This window comes from Dendropsophus ebraccatus, chromosome 2, assembly GCF_027789765.1.
Source record: "Dendropsophus ebraccatus isolate aDenEbr1 chromosome 2, aDenEbr1.pat, whole genome shotgun sequence".
NCBI lineage: Eukaryota > Metazoa > Chordata > Amphibia > Anura > Hylidae > Dendropsophus > Dendropsophus ebraccatus.
The window spans coordinates 95,621,118-95,641,739 of record NC_091455.1 but is presented as its reverse complement, the minus strand read 5'-3'; the positions used below and the strand labels follow the sequence as shown (position 1 = coordinate 95,641,739).

The window sequence follows — 20,622 nt, the reverse complement described above, 5'->3', positions numbered from 1 at the left end:
GATTTATCATGCATGGTGTAAAGTGAAACCCCTAGCAACCAATCAGATTCCACTTTTCATTCCTCACAGACTCTTTGGAAAATGAAAGGTAAAATCTGATTGGTTGCTAGGGGAAACTGATTCAGATTCACTTTACACCATGCTTGATAAATCTCCCCTACTGTCTGTATTTCATAACAACGGCTGTTGTAGTGCAAATACCGTTGTGAAATATGGCTGTTGCTTTTACATAGTGTAAACATGGCCTAAAACTGTAACAAGGAGGAAAGAACAAAAGGAAGGTTATAAGGGAACTAAGAACCGAGAGAGGCTGTAAAAACATGTGGCAGACACAGTCCATGCACATAGAGATTACCTGGGATATTCTCAAGAACTGCCTTTTGGCAGGTGGGTTTTGGTTTGATAATTTTTGGTTTACTGTTCACAGCATCACTGCTGGCAGGCAAAGCTGACAGAGAAAGAATGGAGAGAGAAGCAGAAAAGGAATAAAGAGAAGAAAGCAACAGGACAGTGTAGGATACAGAACAAGTATAGTATCAGAAAGCAGGTTGTCTCTGCACAGTTTGGGGGAGATATATCAAAGGGTGTAAAATAGACAGTGGTGTAAACTACCTACAGCAACCAATCACAGATCAGCTATCAGCGCTGGTAAAATAAAAGCTGTGATTGGTTGCTGTGGGCAGTTTACACCAGTGTATATTTTACACCCTACAATAAATCTGGGCCTTTGTTATGATTTAGTGTCCACAACCACGACCCATTGTTAAACAGAGCACTTTGAATGCTAAAAGTTTCTGAGAGCAAGACTTCTTAACTTGGTCCTCACATCATGGGGCAGCGGTGCTTGGGATCTGCTCTTACAGACTGATTTTAGTCATGGGCTATATTCTCATAGTAAATCCCTGCAGCAGACAATATTACACTGTAGTGTAGTGGATTATATGAAGCCCCAAAGGGAACGGTGTGATGATGCCTTATTGGTCAGGTTCTTTTTCATAAAAACTGTATATTTATTCAAATTTAACTTGAAAATAGAAAGTCCATCCAGCATGCAAGCGGGAAAAAAGTGTTAATGAGCCATGCTATTTAATGCCATTTTTGATACAGCAAACTCCTTCATTCAAAAGCTATTGTAAAAATTTACTTATTAGTACCTAAAACCTTTTTATTTACTGCACCACGTTGCATGTTCAGTATAATGGATCTTGGTTGTTAAAAATGAATTTCCCCTTTAGGCTATGTTCAAAAATAGCATTTGATGCGTGTTTAATTAGCGCTATTTTGCCACAAATTCACAGTAAAATAGCAATATTTTTGCCGCAATTTTGATGGAATTGCAGAAAAAATAGCAATATTTTATCGTGAACTGTGCAATTTTGACCAAATAGCGCCAATGTGAACACAGCTTTAGGGTAAATATGACAGGTTATTATCCTTGGACTTTGCCTTTGCTGTAAATGGATGTTAACATGTACATATTTACATGTAAACACTTATAAGAATTGTTATAAGATTTTCAGAATGGATTTTGAATTCAAGTAAAAAGTTAGTAAAACCTGGTTATAAAGACAATAACAAAATATCTTTGTAGGTGTCTTACTTATTGCTGGCCCAATTGGTGCAAGTTGTATCCTCTGTCCGGCTGATCCAACTTCCTTCTTATGAAATGAAGGGAGGTATCCTCCTGTTGTGTTGTATGAAGGGCCTACAAACCCCCCTACATTTCCTGCAGACAGCAGTAGACAATAAAAGAACATGTTAGTCAGTGGAGAGTTCTGGTTGAGAATCTGGTTGTTGATACTGGGAAGAAAATCAATGCACTATAGTTGGCTTTTTTCATTATTATTGCAGATGCACAAGTATATTAGCATGCACCTCTAGAACACCTTACTGGGATTTTTGTAATGGTCTCTAGGCCTCTTTTTGTACTGTAGGTATTACTGGTAGTAAATCTATTGAGGAATATGGCAAGTAAAATGTGTGTTATTCTTGCCATAGAAACCTGACTAACCCTAGTATAAGGCAAACTAGATCTAGTATACTAGTCATAGCTCCATTAAGAGTGGAGAAGCAGTTATGCTAATGTAAACAGAGCCTTAACCCCTGTGGTAGCCACCAATTGCAAGAGCAAAGGTTCAGTATGTTCTTAATGGGAATCTAGCTGAAACCTTGCCCATATTAACCTGTTGCCCTAAAACCTCATATGCAAATGAGCTAGCTTCCTTGGTACCCACAGCATACCGCTTTCCTAGCCTGCCGATGACTAGCCTTCATCAATATTCACGATATTCCAGGCTGGGAGCGATATCACATGACATGAAGTGGTGTCATTAGTGCATTAGGAACACTTCAAGTGCACCAAGAAATCTCATTTGCATATTATAATATTGCGGGAACAGGACTATTGGTTTACAAAAGGCACACAGGATTTATCTCAGTATCACAGTGCTGATCTGCTCATACTAACAGCTTAGTATGAGCAAGGTTTGTTTCTAGAATCCCTGTAAATGCAGAGACCATATTGCCTCCATATTGCGATTCTGGGGTTCAGAAACATGTAATATAAAATAATGTCTTTTGTCATCCTATGCGAAAACATACCTGCATTGTTCCTATTAAATGTAATTCCACCTATAGGAGCTAGTGGTTTAGTGGATAATGCACTTCCCCAGGCAGAATGTTTTTCTTCTTTAATAGCAGATACGAGTCCTACATTCTTCGGGTTCATACCTTAATGTAGTTGAAAAAAAATCACAAGTTAGTACTAACAAGGTAAAAGAGTAGGTAGGTATAGTATATTTCAGGAATAAATTGAATAGGATCCATGGAAAAACAAGTGTTCCAGCTTTCCTTGAGATTGGTGGATCTGAGGTGTTCCAGCAGGTGCTTAGGAGGAACAAAGGTCTTAGCCACTGAAGGTATGGGTTCACATCTTACAAATATCTTCATTAAACAGTAAGCCTAATGCCAAGACAGGCCATAACAGGTACTTGCATATGCTTTAGTGCTATTTTTAATAGTCACGGTTAGGCTTTCCTTCACTTATACAGCCCCCAGTGACCCCAGCACAGGATGTGCCATCCTACCACAAGCTACTGGAATGACAGCTAGTTTTCTAGTGTTTAAAGTCCATATAACATACAGATGTAATTCTCTCAGGATACTATTGTAATGAGGCAGAAGCAAGAGTGTAGTAAATTTTCACCCTTTATCCCACCCCAGGATACAGAATCTCGATTTCTGCTGCTAGAGGCTACCAGGTAACCAAGAATGGTCCCAATGTGGGTAGCTGACCCCGAAGACAAGAAGACACCAGTGTAAGACACCAAGGTGTCAGGCAAGGCAAGTCTGAGTCTAGGTTGGTCATGGGCAGACAGCAAAATTGCATAGTCAAGAGCAGACAATGAGTGGTGGCAGGTGGCATAGGTTTATGGTCAACATTCAGGGCCAAAAGTCGAGTGGAGTCAGGAAAACAGGCACTAGTCATACACAGATATTAGGATCAGAAACAGCATCCGTTTGCTTGAAACTGTACAAACCAAACTCTTGCACAGGCACAGGATGTTGGGTGGACGCCCCTTATATAGGGAATGTTGAGCATAGATAGATGGGGAAAAAGATTAGGGATGTGTGTAGAGTTGGGCAAATTTACAGTACAAACAAAACTAAACGCTTGGTTAGCTCAGCAAACGTCTTGTCGGCCTGCTGTCTTTGAACTCCATTACGCTCCAGGTGACTGGAAAAGCTGGATCCTCTCCTTAGAAATGTCTTCCAGTTTCACAAGACTGGATCCAGCTTTTCCAGGTGCGTGGAGCGGCAGAGTTCAAAAGCAGCCAGCTGATAAGCAGATTGCCAAGCTAAAGAAGCACTTTGCTTTGTACTGTAAATTAGATCATCTTTAGATGTGTGCATTGTCTCTTTTAAAAAATAAAAACAGGGAGTTTTGTGGCAGACAGATGAAGCAGCCAAAGAACAGACCAGCAGCTGGCAGTGTTGAGAGCAACAACAGAAGCAGACTATCAGCATTACAATAATGTTTTAGTTTTTTTTTTTTTTCTTCTTTAAAAAAACACCTTTGCAGAGCCTGGCCTAAACAGACCTAAAACAGGGTTCCTGCTTTCAGATAACTTATTATGACATATTGCCACACAAAAAGCAAAATAAGCCCCACTTCCTATAAAAGCTGATCATGGGAGCTGTATACAAAAAAGCTCCATAAGGCAGGTTTCAAATGAATCCATTGTATGAAGGAGTCACCTTACCATAAGATGAGTTACCTGGTAGGTATCTCGACTGTCTAAGATAGTGTTGTTTAGCAGATGTTGTCAGTGCAGAGTCTGTTCTTATAATACCCATATTTGATGAACCTTTATTTAATTCTCCAGTGGAAACAGGATCTGTAAAACTAAAAATAAAACAGTAGTTTGTATTGTATTTCACAATTTTAACACCTTGCCACCGTAGCCGGTTTTGTTCTTCATTAGGGTAATCTTTTTCCCCCATATTTTTCATTGATACCCTCCAATAGCCATACTTTTAGATGTTGCTATCAGATGAGGACTTAAAGTGTAACTGTCATTAATTAAGCAAAAGAGTTATGTTACTTAAAAAGCTGTTTTGCAGCCCCCCCCCCCCCCCCCCCCCATTATGACAGGGAGGCTGGCGGCATTCCGCTGCGGAATTCGGACACTTTTGCTATGTGTGAACGTAGCCTAAGGATGAAGCCACGCAAGCAGCTGGCCACATAAAGCAAGTCCATGCTCCCATATGGTGGCCAGTGGCTGCACAATTTAATGACCACTGCATTAGGGCATGGTTTAAACCGCTGTGGCCAGCTGCTCATGTGGCTTCACCATTGAATGTACCTCCAGGAATACTCTATGAAGAGGAGTTTTTATGGAGCTGTAGGTGAGAACACACATTTCTGCTTCATATAAACAAATGTTTCTTGCTGGATTACCCCCTTAAACCATTTACAAGGCTAAATCCTTTGCATCATATACAGATATGTAGGCATTTATCTCATTCAGTTTATGGTCATGACTTATGTATGAACCTTACCCATATGAAGTTTCATCATTTTTGTTTTCCTTAACCATAGTCATGGTGGGCTTCTTAGAAAATGAGATACCAAAGTCTGTATCAAAATCATCCCAGCTGTCTTTCAAAACGGACTGGCCCCAGCGTCGTCTTCCATGTTTGACAGCACTGTTCTGTGGACCATTGGTTACTGGCTTCTGTGTTATAATGGGAAAAAGGCCTGAGTATCTTTTGTTCAGATAACAATACTGGTTGAATTACAGAAGCTGTGTAAGGTTAGGGTATTGCTTTACTTTTCAGACAGTAAATAGGAAGACACAGCACTAACAGACGCCATAAGATATCTAAGTCAATGCTCTGTTACCATAAGTGGGTGAGAAATGGGCTGGGTCACACTAGTTTAATATAAACATATTTTAACTTCCATATTGCTGCCATAAGTCGTGGCCTACTTAGGGGGTCTGTTGACCCAAACAGACAGCTGTCATTTCAGGTCTTCAGCCCAAAAGTCGGGCTAGTCATTAACCAGATCCTTCCCTTCTGTAAGGGAACACCACAAACCTACACACTTGACTTGGCCAAGCTTACATGTAGGGCTGGGCGATAATGGCCTAAATCAATATCGCGGTTTATCGTACATGTAGCCGCGGTAACGATAAATTGAACGATAATTATGACACGCCCCTTTTAAAGGCCACACCCCTTTTGAAAACCCCATTTTTAGATGGTAATACAAACGTGAATTTATTCCATATCACAATGTGCAGCAAACTTCACAAGTAATACACAATGTTTTGGCGTCTCCTACACCATTTTCAAGTGCCACTTAAGAATGGCATAAGAGACGCCAAAACATCGTATATTACTTGTGAAGTTTGCTGCACATTGTTATATGGAATAAATTCACGTTTGTATCACATCAGAGAGCTGCAGAGTATTTTTACTAGCCCACTTGGTATTCGACTGCTGGCCTCCACAGTTCGTTTAGTGTGCTGCCTATATTGTTTGCTCTATCTATCTATGTATATATCTATCTCCTCTATCTATTATCTATCTATCTCCTCTATCTATCTCCTCTATCTATCTATCTATCTCCTATCTCCTATCTATCTATCTATCTATCTCCTATCTATTTATCTATCTATCTATCTATCTATCTATCTATCTATCTCCTCTATCTATCTATCTCCTATCTCTCTATCTTTCTTTCTATCTTTCTATCTCATATCTATCTATCTATCTATCTATCTATCTATCTATCTATCTATGTATATATCTATCTCCTCTATCTATCTATCTATCTATCTATCTATCTATCTATCTATCTATCTATCTATCTATCTATCTATCTATCTCCTATCTCTCTATCTTTCTTTCTATCTTTCTATCTCCTATCTATCTATCTCCTATCTATCTATCTATCTATCTATCTATCTATCTATCTATCTCCTATCTATCTATCTCCTATCTATATATCTATCTATCTCCTCTATCTATCTATCTCCTCTATCTATCTCCTCTATCTATCTCCTCTATCTATCTATCTGTCTGTCTGTCTGTCTGTCTGTCTGTCTGTCTGTCTATCTATCTATCTATCTATCTCTCTATCTATCTCCTCTATCTATCTATAGACCAAAAAATAGGGTTCCAGCTTGAAAACAGTGCTGATTGTGGCATCGAAACGTTGCTGCTGCATGTTCCTTTGAGCAAATAAACTACACTTTTCTTCCCTATTGGAGTGCCGGAACCCTATTTTTTAGTCTGTATATGTGCACGAAGGATACTTAGTGCGGGGTGGCACCCTATACCTTTACTGCTGGAGTGCTGTGGATTTTCTGATTGCTCTATATCTCTATCTCTCTCTCTCTATCTTTCTCTCTCTATCTCTCTCTCTTTCTCTCTCTTTCTCTCTCTCTATCTTTCTCTCTCTCTCTATCTTTCTCTCTCTCACTCAGTTGCTGCAGGGGGTCAGGTATAGGTGGACACCTCCTTGCTCCCCCGGGCACCGCTCTCTCTCTCCCGCACAGGAATCCTCGGCCCCTGTCACTCGGTGCTGTAGCACATGTATCTGTGTCCCGGACTGAGCGTCACACACGGCCGCTTCCAGCACTAACAAAACATAACGGGGCTCCGAGGATTCCTGTGCGGGACAGAGTGCGGTGGCCAGTGAAGCATGAAGGTGCCGACCCATACCTGACCCCAACTATATATGCGGGAGAGGGGGGGCAGGGCTCACCGTGCAGCTTACAGAGAAGTTAGGAGGAGAGAGCCGCCCGGCAGCAGCGCTGAGCTCACACTGGAGGGGACGCTGCCGTCTGTGTGCAGCCTGTCACATCTCCGGCCTTTTTCTTCAGCCCCCACAGCAGGATCCCTTGTCCTGCAGCAGTATATGTGCGTCCTGGCTCGGAAGTTGAATCGGAGCATAAGCTTTCCAGCCTCCGTCTCTCCACCCGGCACCCCTCTCTCTCTCCTTGCACCAGAGCATGCGGCCGCCGGGTGTGGGGGAAAAATACCGCAAATACCGTCCTGGCAGAGTTGAGGTCGGTTAACCGACGCCAGTGACGGTATCGGTATTTTTGCGGTATACCACCCAGCCCTACTTACATGTTTATTTCAGTGATGAGTGAGAACATGGCTGCTGCCAGACACCTCTAGTGGCAGCTTATCTTCCACAGAAGCAAAGAATTAGGCAAAATTAACTCCAACCTGACCCATTACCCAATGGCAGATAATGGGGAATAGTGATGAATGGCCACTATACACAACATATCGTAAGCCTTTTCCTGTCTAAATGGTTAAAGGGGTTATCTGGGAGCAGAAAAGGTCTTACCTCCTCTGGTCTCCAGCGCGTTACTTTTCCATATGCCAGTCTGTGCTGATAATTTCCGCAGATGGGGGGGGGGGGGGGAAGCAAGTTGCGGACAATGACTGCTAGCTGTCCCATGTTACCAATGTCACAGCAGCTATTGGTCTTTGTGTTCAGGCTTGGTTTCACCTGCATGCAATGGCGGCAGTGTCCGCAACATGCTCCTGCCCTGCTGTCATCTGCTTAGAAGAGGTAGGACCTTTTCTTCTTTCCAGATAACCCCTTTACATTTGGTTGATTTGAGTGTATCAACAGCTTTACATTAATAGTGTGATAAAATGTATATTGTTGATCTACAGTATATGTATGGTATGTCTATAATGGTAATAAGTTATATTTCTCTACTAATACTTACAGGAGACATGGCTCTGCTGATGTTGGGAAGTGCCACTTGGGAAGCTTTGGATGGCAGCTTGTTGTTAGTTGTGTTTTGCGGCAGCTGTATTTGCTGCAGTGGTCTGTGAGAGGCAGGTGAATCACTCGGTAATGTCTTCTCTGGTGCTTCAGTTGGCGGAGAGGGTTTCTTTTTTATCTCAGATAATACCTGTGGTTCATTGATGTGCACCGGTTTATCTACAGGCTTTTTCTGCTCCACTTGTGCTGGAGGACCAAGTGCTTGACCAACTTGAAAATAAGGGTACCTCAAAGCCTTGATAAGTGAACAAATGGATTACAATTTTACTTCAAATCTTTCCATGAGACAAACATTTGTATGGTTAGCTTCCACATGATAAAACATTAGCTTTTTTCTTTTTTGTAATATATAGAAAATAACATAACTATAGATTAAAGCCCCCAAGAGTTCTCAAGAAGTAGTAGAATGCATGTTTAAGGGTATAAACCCACACACCGTATATGCAGCGTATTTACTGCTGCGATACGCAGCAAACTCGCAGCAAACTCGCAGCAAAATCGCAGCAGATTAGATCTAAATAACTGAACACAGCATCAAATCTGTACCAACAAATCTGCTGCGTATTTGTTGCATATCTGCTGCATATACGGTGTGTGGGTTTATACCCTAATAATAGAAGTAATGTAGACTTCAGAAGATAATATGATACCATTTATAACATATTAAACTAAATTATACATTCCCCTAGATCATAACTGCCCTCTCAAGGTGGTCTGAAGAACTGCTACTTCCTCTCTTGCTTTGAGCTATCTCAGACTCAAGTATTTATATTCTATGAAGTTCATAGAAATAACACAAATTACTATAGATAAATCCACAGAACTAATGTCTTTACAATCAAACTGTTATAACTTGAAACTCAAAAGAGGAAGCTCTGTACCTGAGAGGCTGTGGGACGTCTCTTGGGATCCCACTGCAGCATGTCTCTCATCAGAGTTAATGCCTCTTCACTGGCATTTGGGATGAGAGTTTTCAAGTTTATAGGCACACACTGAGGGAAGCGGAAATTCATGGCAGCTGCAAGCTGATATCCTTCAGGCCAGTCACTCTAAGGTGTAAGGGAAACAGGTTATCTAACAAGCTTACATCTTACACAATCATTTGTATGGCTAAAAAAGTGGCCATGCATGTATGTAGAAGTTACAGAAGCCGCCAAGTATGCCGGATAACTCCAGTCCTGACAAAGGTGCAGAGTAGGTATGTCACAAATGTCTAAGGTGGGAATAACATTTAAGGTTGATTTGAAGTTTTCTCATTCAGGCTCTATTCACAATTGGGGAAATTTATCAACTGTGTCTATCCTTGCACTGCCTTTCTTAAAAAAACAAACAGATACTTTACATGGCGTGGATCTTACTTGAAATCCCCCCCTAGCATGTATAATGGAACACCCAATGTGCCAGTGCTTTGATCTTGCCGCACTATTTACTTCCCCTGAACTTGCTGCCAGGGTCCGCTTTGAGACTACACTTCCCAGCAGTTGTTGTGGCTACACTTAAACTGGCAAGTATCCTCCTAATCTGTCTACCTTCTCACAAAATGGGCCTAGCTTGTAGCTGTGAGTAAGGGGCCGGACTCGCAAGCAGATGCTACAGCAGGCAAGGCCCCTAATAAGGATGGGCTGCATACGGCCCATGTCTTCAAAGGCAGTGATAGCGAGTGAGCTGGAGAAGACGAGGATATGACACTGCAGCGTTTCACACACTTCAGAGGAGTGAGTCATTGACATCCAGCATTACATGATATACTGCTCACAAATATACATAATTTTTGGTATCCGGAATACCACTTTAAGGCTGTCTGTCTTTGTATTAGACATATTTATTATTCTGGTAAAGGGCACGTAAAAAATCGGTGAGGCGTCATAAATCTTATGAGTGTCTTATCAGCGCCACAATTCTATGAAATTGTACAAACTGTTTATACCAATTTCATAATAAGTGTACTTAAGTGTGCATTCTTTCTCATGTAAAATCTAGATAAGTTGTCTGAAATGCAGTGCACTACTTTTTGTCACAATTCACACCAAGAAGGTGTCTCATAGTTATATTTGGTAAATCATTAAACATGGAAATCTACTTACTTTCTTTGGTGTACCTAGAACCTGGCAAATTTTGAAGATTTCATCAACCTCACTTGTCCCTGGGAAAAGTGGTCTAAGTGTATACAACTCAGCCATAATGCTGCCAACTGCCCAAATGTCTATCGGAGAGCTGTACAACAATGATCTTAGTAGCACTTCAGGAGCTCTGTACCTGTAAATATATACATATATAATTAGCTGCACTAATAAATTGCAAAATTATACATGTGTAGTATGACAATGCAACCTGTCATAACTGTCAATTTAAAACATTTGACATTGTAGAGACATGTCAAAGTTTTTATTGGTCAAGATTTGATGTTCAGACCCCAACCAATAGCACAAGGGGGAGAAGCTTGCTGCAGGGCACTTCTCCCCCTGCTCTCTGTGTACTGGAAATGAGACAGCCCCACAGACTTACCCTTGGAGTCCATCTTGGTCAGCTCTCCTTATCCACACACCCCTAATTTGCAGACAACAATTGTGTCACATCAGTGGGCAACCCGCAATCACAAGCTGTGCATTACGGTCTTGCACACCGATGTGTGGACAAAGCCAAACAGGAACAGGACTTGGCTGAGCGCTTATGCCCCTTTATTTTAGCGACCAGTGATTGTCTCAGTACCCAGATCCCCAGTGATCAAAACTTTTAATGTCATTACAACAAGTCTGAAAAAACAATAGCACATTCTCTTTTGTATAACTTTGTGGTGGAACTATCAATGATTTCAAAATAAGTGGATTTGTAGATCATACCATCGGGTAGACACATAATCTGTATAAGGAGGTTGAGATCGCAGCTCCCGTACTAATCCAAAATCAGCAATTTTTACAAGCTCTGGACCCATACATAGAAGGTTTTCTGGTTTCATGTCTCGATGAAAAAACCCTAATTAAAGTTTAGGAGAACAGTGTCAGTACATGACTTTACTTCTTCAATGGACAATAGATAAATGAAACAGTAATGACATGAAATGCAATATGGTCTAGTTATAAGCAGATACAGTAAAACACAGCCAGGGTAGGAGGAACCACAGGAAAAGCTAATTATCAGGTAGAACGCACAGGATACTGCAGGATACATCACTGTTACTGTTGCTTAAAGGGAAACTACAGCCATCAGTGCACAGATCTGCCCCACCCAGCCTGCTACTCTTCTAAAATATTGGGGCAGCGCTCTGCAGTGACGTCACACCGGTACTCATCAATGCATGGAACTACAAAGTTGCCTTTTAAAAGTGAGTTTTAAAGTAACATTTTTACAATATTGAAAATATGTGCTCAGAAAATGTAAAAGTTAGCTTACTTTTCACACACAAGCCACATACTGATGGTCTCTAGATACTAGAGGTCTGGATAACAGGATTACATTTCTAAAGTTCTATGTATTGAACACATCCCATATATATGCATGGGAAAAGGCATGTATGCACAGTATACAGGCAATGTACTATACGGCTGTTGAGTAGTGCAGGTCATTATAAGCCATTATGATAATTTGGCAAAACAGCTAAATCAGGATGGGAATGAAAGCGCTTACCATGTTTGTGTACAAAGGCTAAACCAGAAAGCACCTGAAACATAATGTTCCTTATTTCATTCTCAGTGAACATCTTATTCTCTCTGGCAGGAGGCAGGAGTAGGAAAGCAAAGAAGACAGAACGAAAAGATATGTAAAGAAAAGAGAATCTACTTTAAAGACACTTGATACCATTTCAAAGGCTTCACCTGACCATAAATAGGTGAATTATCAGTGAAACCTCTCAAAACTACCATCCCTTTAAGGGGAACACCCCTTGTTATGCCGATCAGATTTTTAAGAGGACCACCCTCTTGGAAGACCACTTTCCAACGCAGTTGGGGTGGTCATCATATAGAGGCTTCACTGTATTTGTACTACTTTGGTAAATGTCCATCCGGTGATCAATGAGAACAATGCATAATACACACTCAGTGGCCCTTTATTACATACACCCATCTATTACTTTGTATAATTTCAATTTCATTGTAAAGAAGTTAAGGTTTTTTGTCAGTCAGCGCCATCTTTCTTGAACCAGCTTTGTAACAAGAGCTGTTTCTCTGAAAAGTAGTTTGTAAAGGTATGGCCATGGTCATCAACAACACTCAGGTTGTAATATAGAAAGACACAAGCCAAGGTGGATCGATAGACTCCGATGGACACCAGGTTCTAACCTATTCATCTACTTGGTGCAGCAGAAGCCGAGACTTGTCAGGCAATGCAATCTTCTTTTCTGCAATCTTCACCTATCTAGTCTTGATCAGTTTGTGTCCCCTGTAGCCTTACATCTCTGTTCTTAAGGCCCTATTCCACCAACAGATCTGATGGCAGATTATCTTCCTTTATGACCTGTTCTCTGTTTATAGTCTGTTCCTGGGTTTGGCTTCAAATCTTTGGCAGATAATCTGTCGTCAGATCTCTTGGTGGAATAGGGCCTTTAGGTGATAGAAGGGGAACCAAGCACAGTCCACCGCTGCTGCAGGCCATCTACTGAAAGCCTCTGGCTGGCTAGATATATTTGTATAGTGGAGCAGGTATAGCAAGGTAGTAGCAAGTGTGTGTATATTCTGCCTTTATCAAATGGTATCAGTGAACCTCTTTAAAAAGGTGGCATGTGCAAACAAAAGTATTGTTAAAATGCACAAAGAAAGACAAGTGGTATTTGTATGTCATGCATGATATATCCTTGCCTTAAAATGGGGTTTTCTTAGAGGATATAAGATTAAATGAAATAAATGAGCACCAGATTTGTGAATAGCAAAAGGGGGGGGGGGAATTCACCCTCCTCCTGCAGCTTGAGAGAAGAGCTCAGAATGAACAGTATTAGGGCCCTATTCCACCGGACGATTATCGTTAAATTGTTTGAATCTAAACAATAATCATTCGGTTGAAATGCAGTTAACGATTAACGACCGAACGAGAAATCGTTGATCGCTTTATAAGACCTGGACCTATTTTTATTGTTGCTCGTTCGCAAAACGTTCGCATTGAATAAGACATCGTTCGGTCATAAGTAACGATTATCATTCCATGGAAATGAGTGAACGTTTTCAGGTCTTTCGCAATAGCGGTCATTTGAGATCGTTAATTGTTAACAATTATGCAAACGATAATCGTCCGGTGGAATAGGGCCCTTAGAATCTCCATTAGGAAACATGAGCTTTGTTTGTTTTTTTAGTCATTTCAGCTCATTTTGAATTCTCTTAGAAAATCCCTTTAGGAAGATGACAGTCATATTATTAATATAAGGCATATGTAATCATTTGTCTTTGCATTAAAGGAATCAGCCACCTTTGCATGGTGCCTTATGTCCATGGCTGCCTCTAAGATCTTCTAGGCTTGAGCAGCCGCCCCTACAATGAAGACATTTACCACCTAGAGGACATTGCAAAGCTTGTGCATGACTCTCTTAAAGAACCTACCGTGTTTATGGATAAAGGCTAGCCCCTGTAATATTTGATACATTATATTTCTGATGACTGATTCAGGAAACAACTTATTTCTGTGAAGAGATAAATTAAACAGTTCAAGCAGTGCTTTAAATACGGTGAAAACTGGATCCTGACTTCACACATACATGAAGTGTATATATATCTACATACTGTACCCATTATTATGTATGTTTTTGTAATTTTGCTCTGTTTGCCTAGTAGAACATTGCTTTACTGTAATTAAAAAAACATTTACATATCTAATAGTGCTTTGTATTTAAAATTATAATGACACAGCACAACATTCAGCACATGTATTCTGCTTATCAGTAGTGGATTACAATAGGTCCGTTTTGGGCGGTAGCCTGGGGCCCTGAGTTCCTAGGGGGCCCATGGCCACCCAAAAAGACATACTTTTAGTGGTGTATTGTCTCCTGGCTACAGTTCTGCCATGATTTGCAAAAAATCACAGCTTTTTAATGCAGTTTTGCACAAATCAGGGCATCATGACATTATCTATCTTGTACTATGAGCACCACGGTAATGCTGCCATAGTTACAGTGGGATTGGGGGGCCCAGGCCTGGTGAACAGACTAGGGCCTACGGTTAAGGTAATCCGCCCCTGCTGCCTATAAGTGGGACTACTTCAAACGATCCCTGATTACCAGTTCCATCATATGCCCAGTATACTAATCTTATTTAAGGGCATTTTTCAGTGCAATTTTGGGAGGTCATTTCAAAGAGGTTTCATTGTATTGACATATAATCAATAGAGATGAGTGAACCTCGAGCATGCTCGAGTCCATCCAAACCCGAACTTTCGACATTTGATTAGCGGTGGCTGCTGAAGTTGGATAAAGCCCTAAGGCTATGTGGAAATCATGGATATAGTCATTGGCTGTATCCACGTTTTCCAGACAACCTTAGAGCTTTATCCAAGTTCAGCAGCCCCAGCTAATCAAATACCGAACGATCGGGTTCGGATGGACTTGAACCCAATCCCGGTTCGCTCATCTCTAATAATCAACTAAGGCCGGAGTTCATACAGGCATATTACAGCCACATTTGTAATCTATATTGCGCATTATAACTGTTGGTACTGGAATCACACTGGCAGTTTTTGATGCAGTTGTTTGAGGCAAAACAATAAGAAGATTTAAGGGGGAGAGGAAATAGAAATAAAGGGACTATACTTCTCCTTCCTGATAAATCTACTTAAAGATACAACTTTAAAAACTACATCAAAATCTGTATGTAGATTTCCAGTCTGAGGCCACATACAGATTCCTGGTCGCGTACCTAGGTACCACTGTGTCATACTGCCTGGTAGCATAACTCCTTTACTTATACAAGTGAATGGGGTTGCGTTGAGCAGTTGCAAAAGATCCATGTACATCAGATATTTTGTGACTGCTGGGTCGTGGCCCCCTTGGGTGGCAATGAGACCCAATTCACTTGTATGAGTGAAATGTACCTTTATTATTTGCTGAGCAGGTTAGATTATTCGGTTATACCAATTTTGACTACACAAAACTTATAATAGCATTTATAATTTTTTTGTGGTGTAAATGGTAAAAAAAAAACTGCAATTCCTCCATGTTTTTAGAACCTGTTTTATGCTACTCACATGCAGAATAAATAACATTGTAACTTTATTATAATTAAGTATTTACAATTGCAGTAAAAAAACTAAACCTTTTTTTTTTTTTTTAGAGCACTGAACCTGGAAGCACTGCAATACCAGGTCAATGTCTGAAGAGGACAGAGCAAGCTCTTTTTCCATCTCCCTGTTCTAAAAATCCATTTAATATACAGTGGGTACCTCGGTTCTCAAACTGCTCAAACTGTACTTTCAAGGAAAGTTTGCTTTGATTCTCGAACTCTTTTTTGGTTCTCAAACACTTTTCGGGCACCCAGTCTTAAAGTACTCGGTATCTGAATGTTTTTGCGAGCATGGATGGTGGGTTGTACCTTGTGAGTATAGCACTGGTGTGGCTTCTCACACAGTACAGTACTGCTGGAGTGCATATACAGTACAGTAGTAGTACAGTCAGTGCACCACCATCTCCCATCCTGTACTGTATAAGACTGCTGGAGTGCATATACAGTACAGTAGTAGTAGTACAGTCAGTGCACCACCATCTCCCATCCTGTACAGTACTGTATAAGACTGTTGGAGTGCATATACAGTACAGTAGTAGTACAGTCAGTGCACCACCATCTCCTATAATTGCTGGTCTTGTTGAATGTTTCTTGTGTATAATGCACTGTACATTATAGTGCTGTTCTGTAATGTCCTGTAAAGATTAAACTGGGCACTTTTCAATGTAATATATGGGTACTGTAGGTAACTATTGGTCGGTGCTGGAACCAATTAAACATATTTACATTATTTCGTATGGGAAGACACTGCTCGCTTCACAAACTGCCTTCTGGAACCAATTAAGTTCAAGAACCGAGGTACCACTGTATGGTCCCCAGATAGGGGACATATCAGATATTAAACTGATAAGAACAGATATTACACACGATCTTATCCAAAAGGCAGAGGTGTGATCAAATATGCATATTTTACCATTTTTGCACTATATGCTAATTCATTGTTTAGGCGGGTAGTGGAATCCACCTGTGCATAGAACAGAGTCTATGGCACAGGTGGAGATGCGCGGAGACGAGTGGCGGGTTATCCACACGGATTCTGTAGTGTGCACATACCGTCCATGAAACAGGTTGCCCCCTAATAAGTGAATATGCTGCTGTCATGTTACTGGCATCCCACAAGCATGTTGCAAGGTGCCAATAGGGTGACAGTGGAAGCTCCCTCACTCTAACCATTTAGGCACTATGATCACTATTGACTGCAGCATCTAAGTAGTTAAGCAGTCAGGACTGGGGTTACTTTCATCTAAGCCATTACAGAGGGACTATTCATTACAGCTGGAATTTGCTGGCCAAGGTGCAGGCTCTTTCTTGATTTCCATATTTTTTTAGTTCTTTAAATTGATGGCTTATTAAAATCTGAAAAGTGTTTTGAGTTTGCTTGTTTTTTCTAAAAAATGTGCTTGGCCTGTTGGAAAACACAATACTTAAAACACAGTACCTTCTGCACTAGATCAATGAAAAATGCCAATGTGTTTCCCTTCATGTAAACATAACAACAAATGTGTTAAAATGTATTTGCATGGCATAAGATCATACCTGTCTTTCATTAGTTGATAAAGATTTTCTTTCATATATTCAAATACAAAATACAGCTGGTCATTTTCTCTGATCACCTCCTTTAGCTTGATCACATTGGCATGATTAAGCTTTTTCAAAGACTAGAAAAAAATATGAATGAAATATGACAATATGAATGAAGCATACTGTAGGTAAGTAACAGAGCCTACAGAGTCAGATCTAATGATGGTGTCTATTCTAGTAAATACGTGAATTGTTCAAAAAAATTATAATTTTTCTCTCATTCCGTCTAAAAATGTATAAACAGACAACTCAGTGTTACCAGTTAGGAGTATGCCCTAACACTGCCTCTGACCAATCAGCACTGACAATGGCAGACTGTGCATGGGTACATACCTCTGAAATAGGAAATGGCTATGCAAGTAAGTTTATTTATTCATTAAAGGGGTAGTGCGGCGGTAAACAATTATTCACAGAATAACACACATTAAAAGGTTATACAACTTTGTAATGTATGTCATGTCTGTGAATGGCCCCCTTCCCCGTGTCCCATCACCCCCACCCGTGTACCCGGAAGTGTGGTGCGCTATACATACCTGTTACGTGCCGACTCGTCTCCGATCTTCAGTCAGCGATGTCGTCTTCGGCCGAAACCCTCCGAGCGTCCTGAGTGCTGGCCGCCCTCTTCAGCGTCATCAGATGCTCAGCCGCGATTGGCTGAGCACAGTTTGGCTCAGCCAATCGCGGATGAGAAGCTGATGACGCGGCCGCGTCATCGGCTGCTTAGCCGCGATTGGCTGAGCACAGTTATGCTCAGCCAATCGCGGCTGAGCAGCCGATGACGCGGCAGAGGGCGGCCGGCACTTAGGACGCTCGAGGGATTCGGCCGAAGACGACATTGCTGACTGAAGATCGGAGACGAGTCGGCCCTGACCCTGATTTATCGTGTTTAAAATAGAAACTGGTGTAAACTGCACTTAGCAACCAATCACAGCTCAGCTTCCATTTTATTAACACTAAAAGCTGAGCTTTGATTGGTTTCCATGAACAATTTACACTTAGCCCCCCTTCACACGGTCGGAAAATCTGTCCGGATTTCTAATCAGGAAGTAAGGATGCAGGACTACATCACATAATGGGAGTTGTAGTTCTGCAACAGATTAGAGGATAACACAACACAAGGGGGAGAGGTGGCACAGTAAACTAGGGGCCATGTGGGTACATGTGATGTATGTGCAGTATACTGTATGTTGGCATACTAGACCATATTAAAAACACTTTTTTTTTCCTGATGAGGAAATCGTAAATGCAATTTCTGATGGTCTTCTGAAGGTAAAAACTGATTACTGTCAGGGAATCCTGATACTTTTCTGAAGCCTTTTGGTGCCTCCTGATCAGGATTTCCTGACAGTAAAAACTGACACGGATGTGTGAGAAGGGGGCCTTAAAGGACAAGTGCCATGAAAAACTTTTTCCCAGTAATTGAAGCACACTACAAAGTTATATAACTGTGTAATATGCTTCAATCACCTATCTGCCTCCCTTCCCTGTCTTTTCCCCCCTCCACCCCCCACCAGGAAGTGTCCTGACTCACACAGACCTGATTACTGTCGTCACCGTCACCAGGCAGCTCCTTCTTGTGAGGATGAGTCATCAGCAGGAGGGCTGCTCTAGGTCCTGTTACACCAGCCTCCCCCTCCCCCTCCTTGTCAGGTGACTGCTTGCTCAGCTTATCTTCTCTAGTGACATGACTCCTTCACTGAGTCCACGGCAGCAGGAGAGAGGTATGAGGGGAGGGGGAGCTGCCTATGTGCCGGAGTCAGTCTGAGGGAAGATAAGCAAGTGAGATGTGACAAGTGATGGCTTGCAGTTGTTCAGCCAATGGGAGCTGAGCAAGCCTGTCACCTGACAAGGCAGGGGAGGGGGGAGGCTAGTGTAACAGGAGAAGGAGCTGAGAGAAGAGTTTGGTGACGGTGACGACAGTAATCAGGTCTATGTGAGTTAGGACACTTCCTGGTGGGGGGTGGAGGGGGGAAAAGGCAGGGAAGGGAGGCAGATAGGTGATTGAAGCACATTACAAAGTTATATAACTTTGAAGTGTGCTTCAATTACTGGGAAAAAGTTTTTCATGGCACTTGTCCTTTAAGGCCCTATTACACTAAGCGATTATCAGCCGTATTTGGCCGATACCGCCCGTTGGCTGATAATCGCTTTGTGCAATAGAAGACAATGATCAGCCAACATGCATGATGTCACGTTGTCTTTCGAAAGGATGGAACACCAACGATTAGCCTGTTAAAGATCTGCTGCCATCGCTCCGTGCAATAGGAGCGTCAGCATCAGACTGCCGCCATCTCCTACGGGCTGCCCGGACGATCTGACGATCACCCGAGCACCCCCCCCCCCCCCCCCCCCCCCCGGCTCCTATAATAGCGCCAGCAGCGGGCGTGGGAACGAGCAGTAAGCGAGCGCTGACCTGACAGGTTGGCGCCCGCTTGCTCTCCACATTAGATAAATTTGGGCTTATATCTGTATATGTATTTCAGCCAGACCAGACTGCTAAATGAATGTATTTACAAAAATATTCAGTTTGATTCAATATTCAATACAAGTTTAGTAGAGAGATAAATACCCTCTTAATATTTAAGAAGAATAACAGAGGCCTGGCACAATTCAGTTATGCTTCAGAAATCTTATATTATGTGAAATAAAAGTATTTATTACAATAAACATGTTCATGTGGCAACGGCTCTTCTTTAATCGCATCTTTATGTAACAACAAGTTTCAGATAATGACCAGGGGCAAATGTAAAATGGGTATGCAAATTAGAATGGACTGGAAATTATTTTGGCAGATAAGACTACCAGAATCTCAATCAGAATATTTCTTTTACGAAGTCCACAGTTTCTGATTGTATTTCTATTGATGTGGAAGAAATGCCAATTTTTACCCTGGGCAACTAGAAATATGAAAAACTAACTTTTTGAAATAGAATAACGCTTTGCCTTGGGTTTAAAACCTTTAACATTGTCACTAAGGCGCACAGTGGCTCCTATGACATTTCGGTTCCATTTGAACATTACCTTTACTTCTCTTAAGTTCATGCATTCTTCCCAAGAATAGAACTTTCGTTTCATCCTGTAGGAAAGTAACAGTAAAACATCATTTTCTATGTTACACAGTTTAAGTGATGGCAGAAACTAATACCCCTACCACAGGTTCACAATTACTTACTATCTTTTACTTAAACTGGAATCCTTATTTTGTGTTGTAAACTTACCTTTTAATAGCTACAAGTTCTCCAGACTCATTGCTTTTTCCCATTAGCACACTCCCATATGTGCCATCTCCAAGTTGCTTAAATGTAGTGTATCGGTTCATCTCTTCAATCTGTTATTTCAAGGGTTGGCCAAAGAACGGTGTACAAAATGTAGCCGTTGAGAAGAAGTGATGATATATCTTTAGAATAGTATTGATAGGATATGCATCTGAGTTGTTTTTTGACTGCTGACTTGTTAAGATGATAAGTATGAGAAGCCCCCCGATGTTGCCATTCCAAAGGAATCCTAAAAGGTGACCAGAAATGC

The 20,622-nt window shown here is 41.3% G+C and overlaps 1 protein-coding gene and 2 pseudogenes across 7 annotated transcripts in view; all 3 read right to left on the bottom strand.

The window, feature by feature from the left end:
* The window catches only part of MAK (male germ cell associated kinase), a 71,667-nt gene that overhangs the window by 4,361 nt on the left and 46,684 nt on the right, over positions 1 to 20,622 (bottom strand). For 3 of the 7 annotated variants that reach the window (XM_069958027.1, XM_069958025.1, XM_069958026.1), the window contains exons 2-13: positions 20,316 to 20,601; positions 20,119 to 20,173; positions 17,053 to 17,174; positions 13,846 to 13,925; positions 11,161 to 11,293; positions 10,405 to 10,576; positions 9,202 to 9,369; positions 8,262 to 8,555; positions 5,062 to 5,237; positions 4,263 to 4,405; positions 2,602 to 2,730; positions 1,601 to 1,726 (exon numbers count right to left, since the gene is read on the bottom strand). In XM_069958027.1, the coding sequence (XP_069814128.1) occupies positions 1,601 to 1,726; positions 2,602 to 2,730; positions 4,263 to 4,405; positions 5,062 to 5,237; positions 8,262 to 8,555; positions 9,202 to 9,369; positions 10,405 to 10,576; positions 11,161 to 11,293; positions 13,846 to 13,925; positions 17,053 to 17,174; positions 20,119 to 20,173; positions 20,316 to 20,416 (1,699 nt within the window). In that variant the 5' untranslated portion in view covers positions 20,417 to 20,601. Of the gene's footprint in view, positions 1 to 1,600; positions 1,727 to 2,601; positions 2,731 to 4,262; positions 4,406 to 5,061; positions 5,238 to 8,261; positions 8,556 to 9,201; positions 9,370 to 10,404; positions 10,577 to 11,160; positions 11,294 to 11,944; positions 12,028 to 13,845; positions 13,926 to 17,052; positions 17,175 to 20,118; positions 20,174 to 20,315; positions 20,602 to 20,622 lie in introns of those variants that run through there. The other 4 variants (XM_069958028.1, XM_069958029.1, XM_069958030.1 and 1 more) reach the window with 4 other exon arrangements.
* LOC138785009 (U2 spliceosomal RNA) lies at positions 15,569 to 15,666 on the bottom strand (annotated as a pseudogene).
* Positions 16,243 to 16,411, bottom strand: LOC138784996 (U2 spliceosomal RNA; annotated as a pseudogene).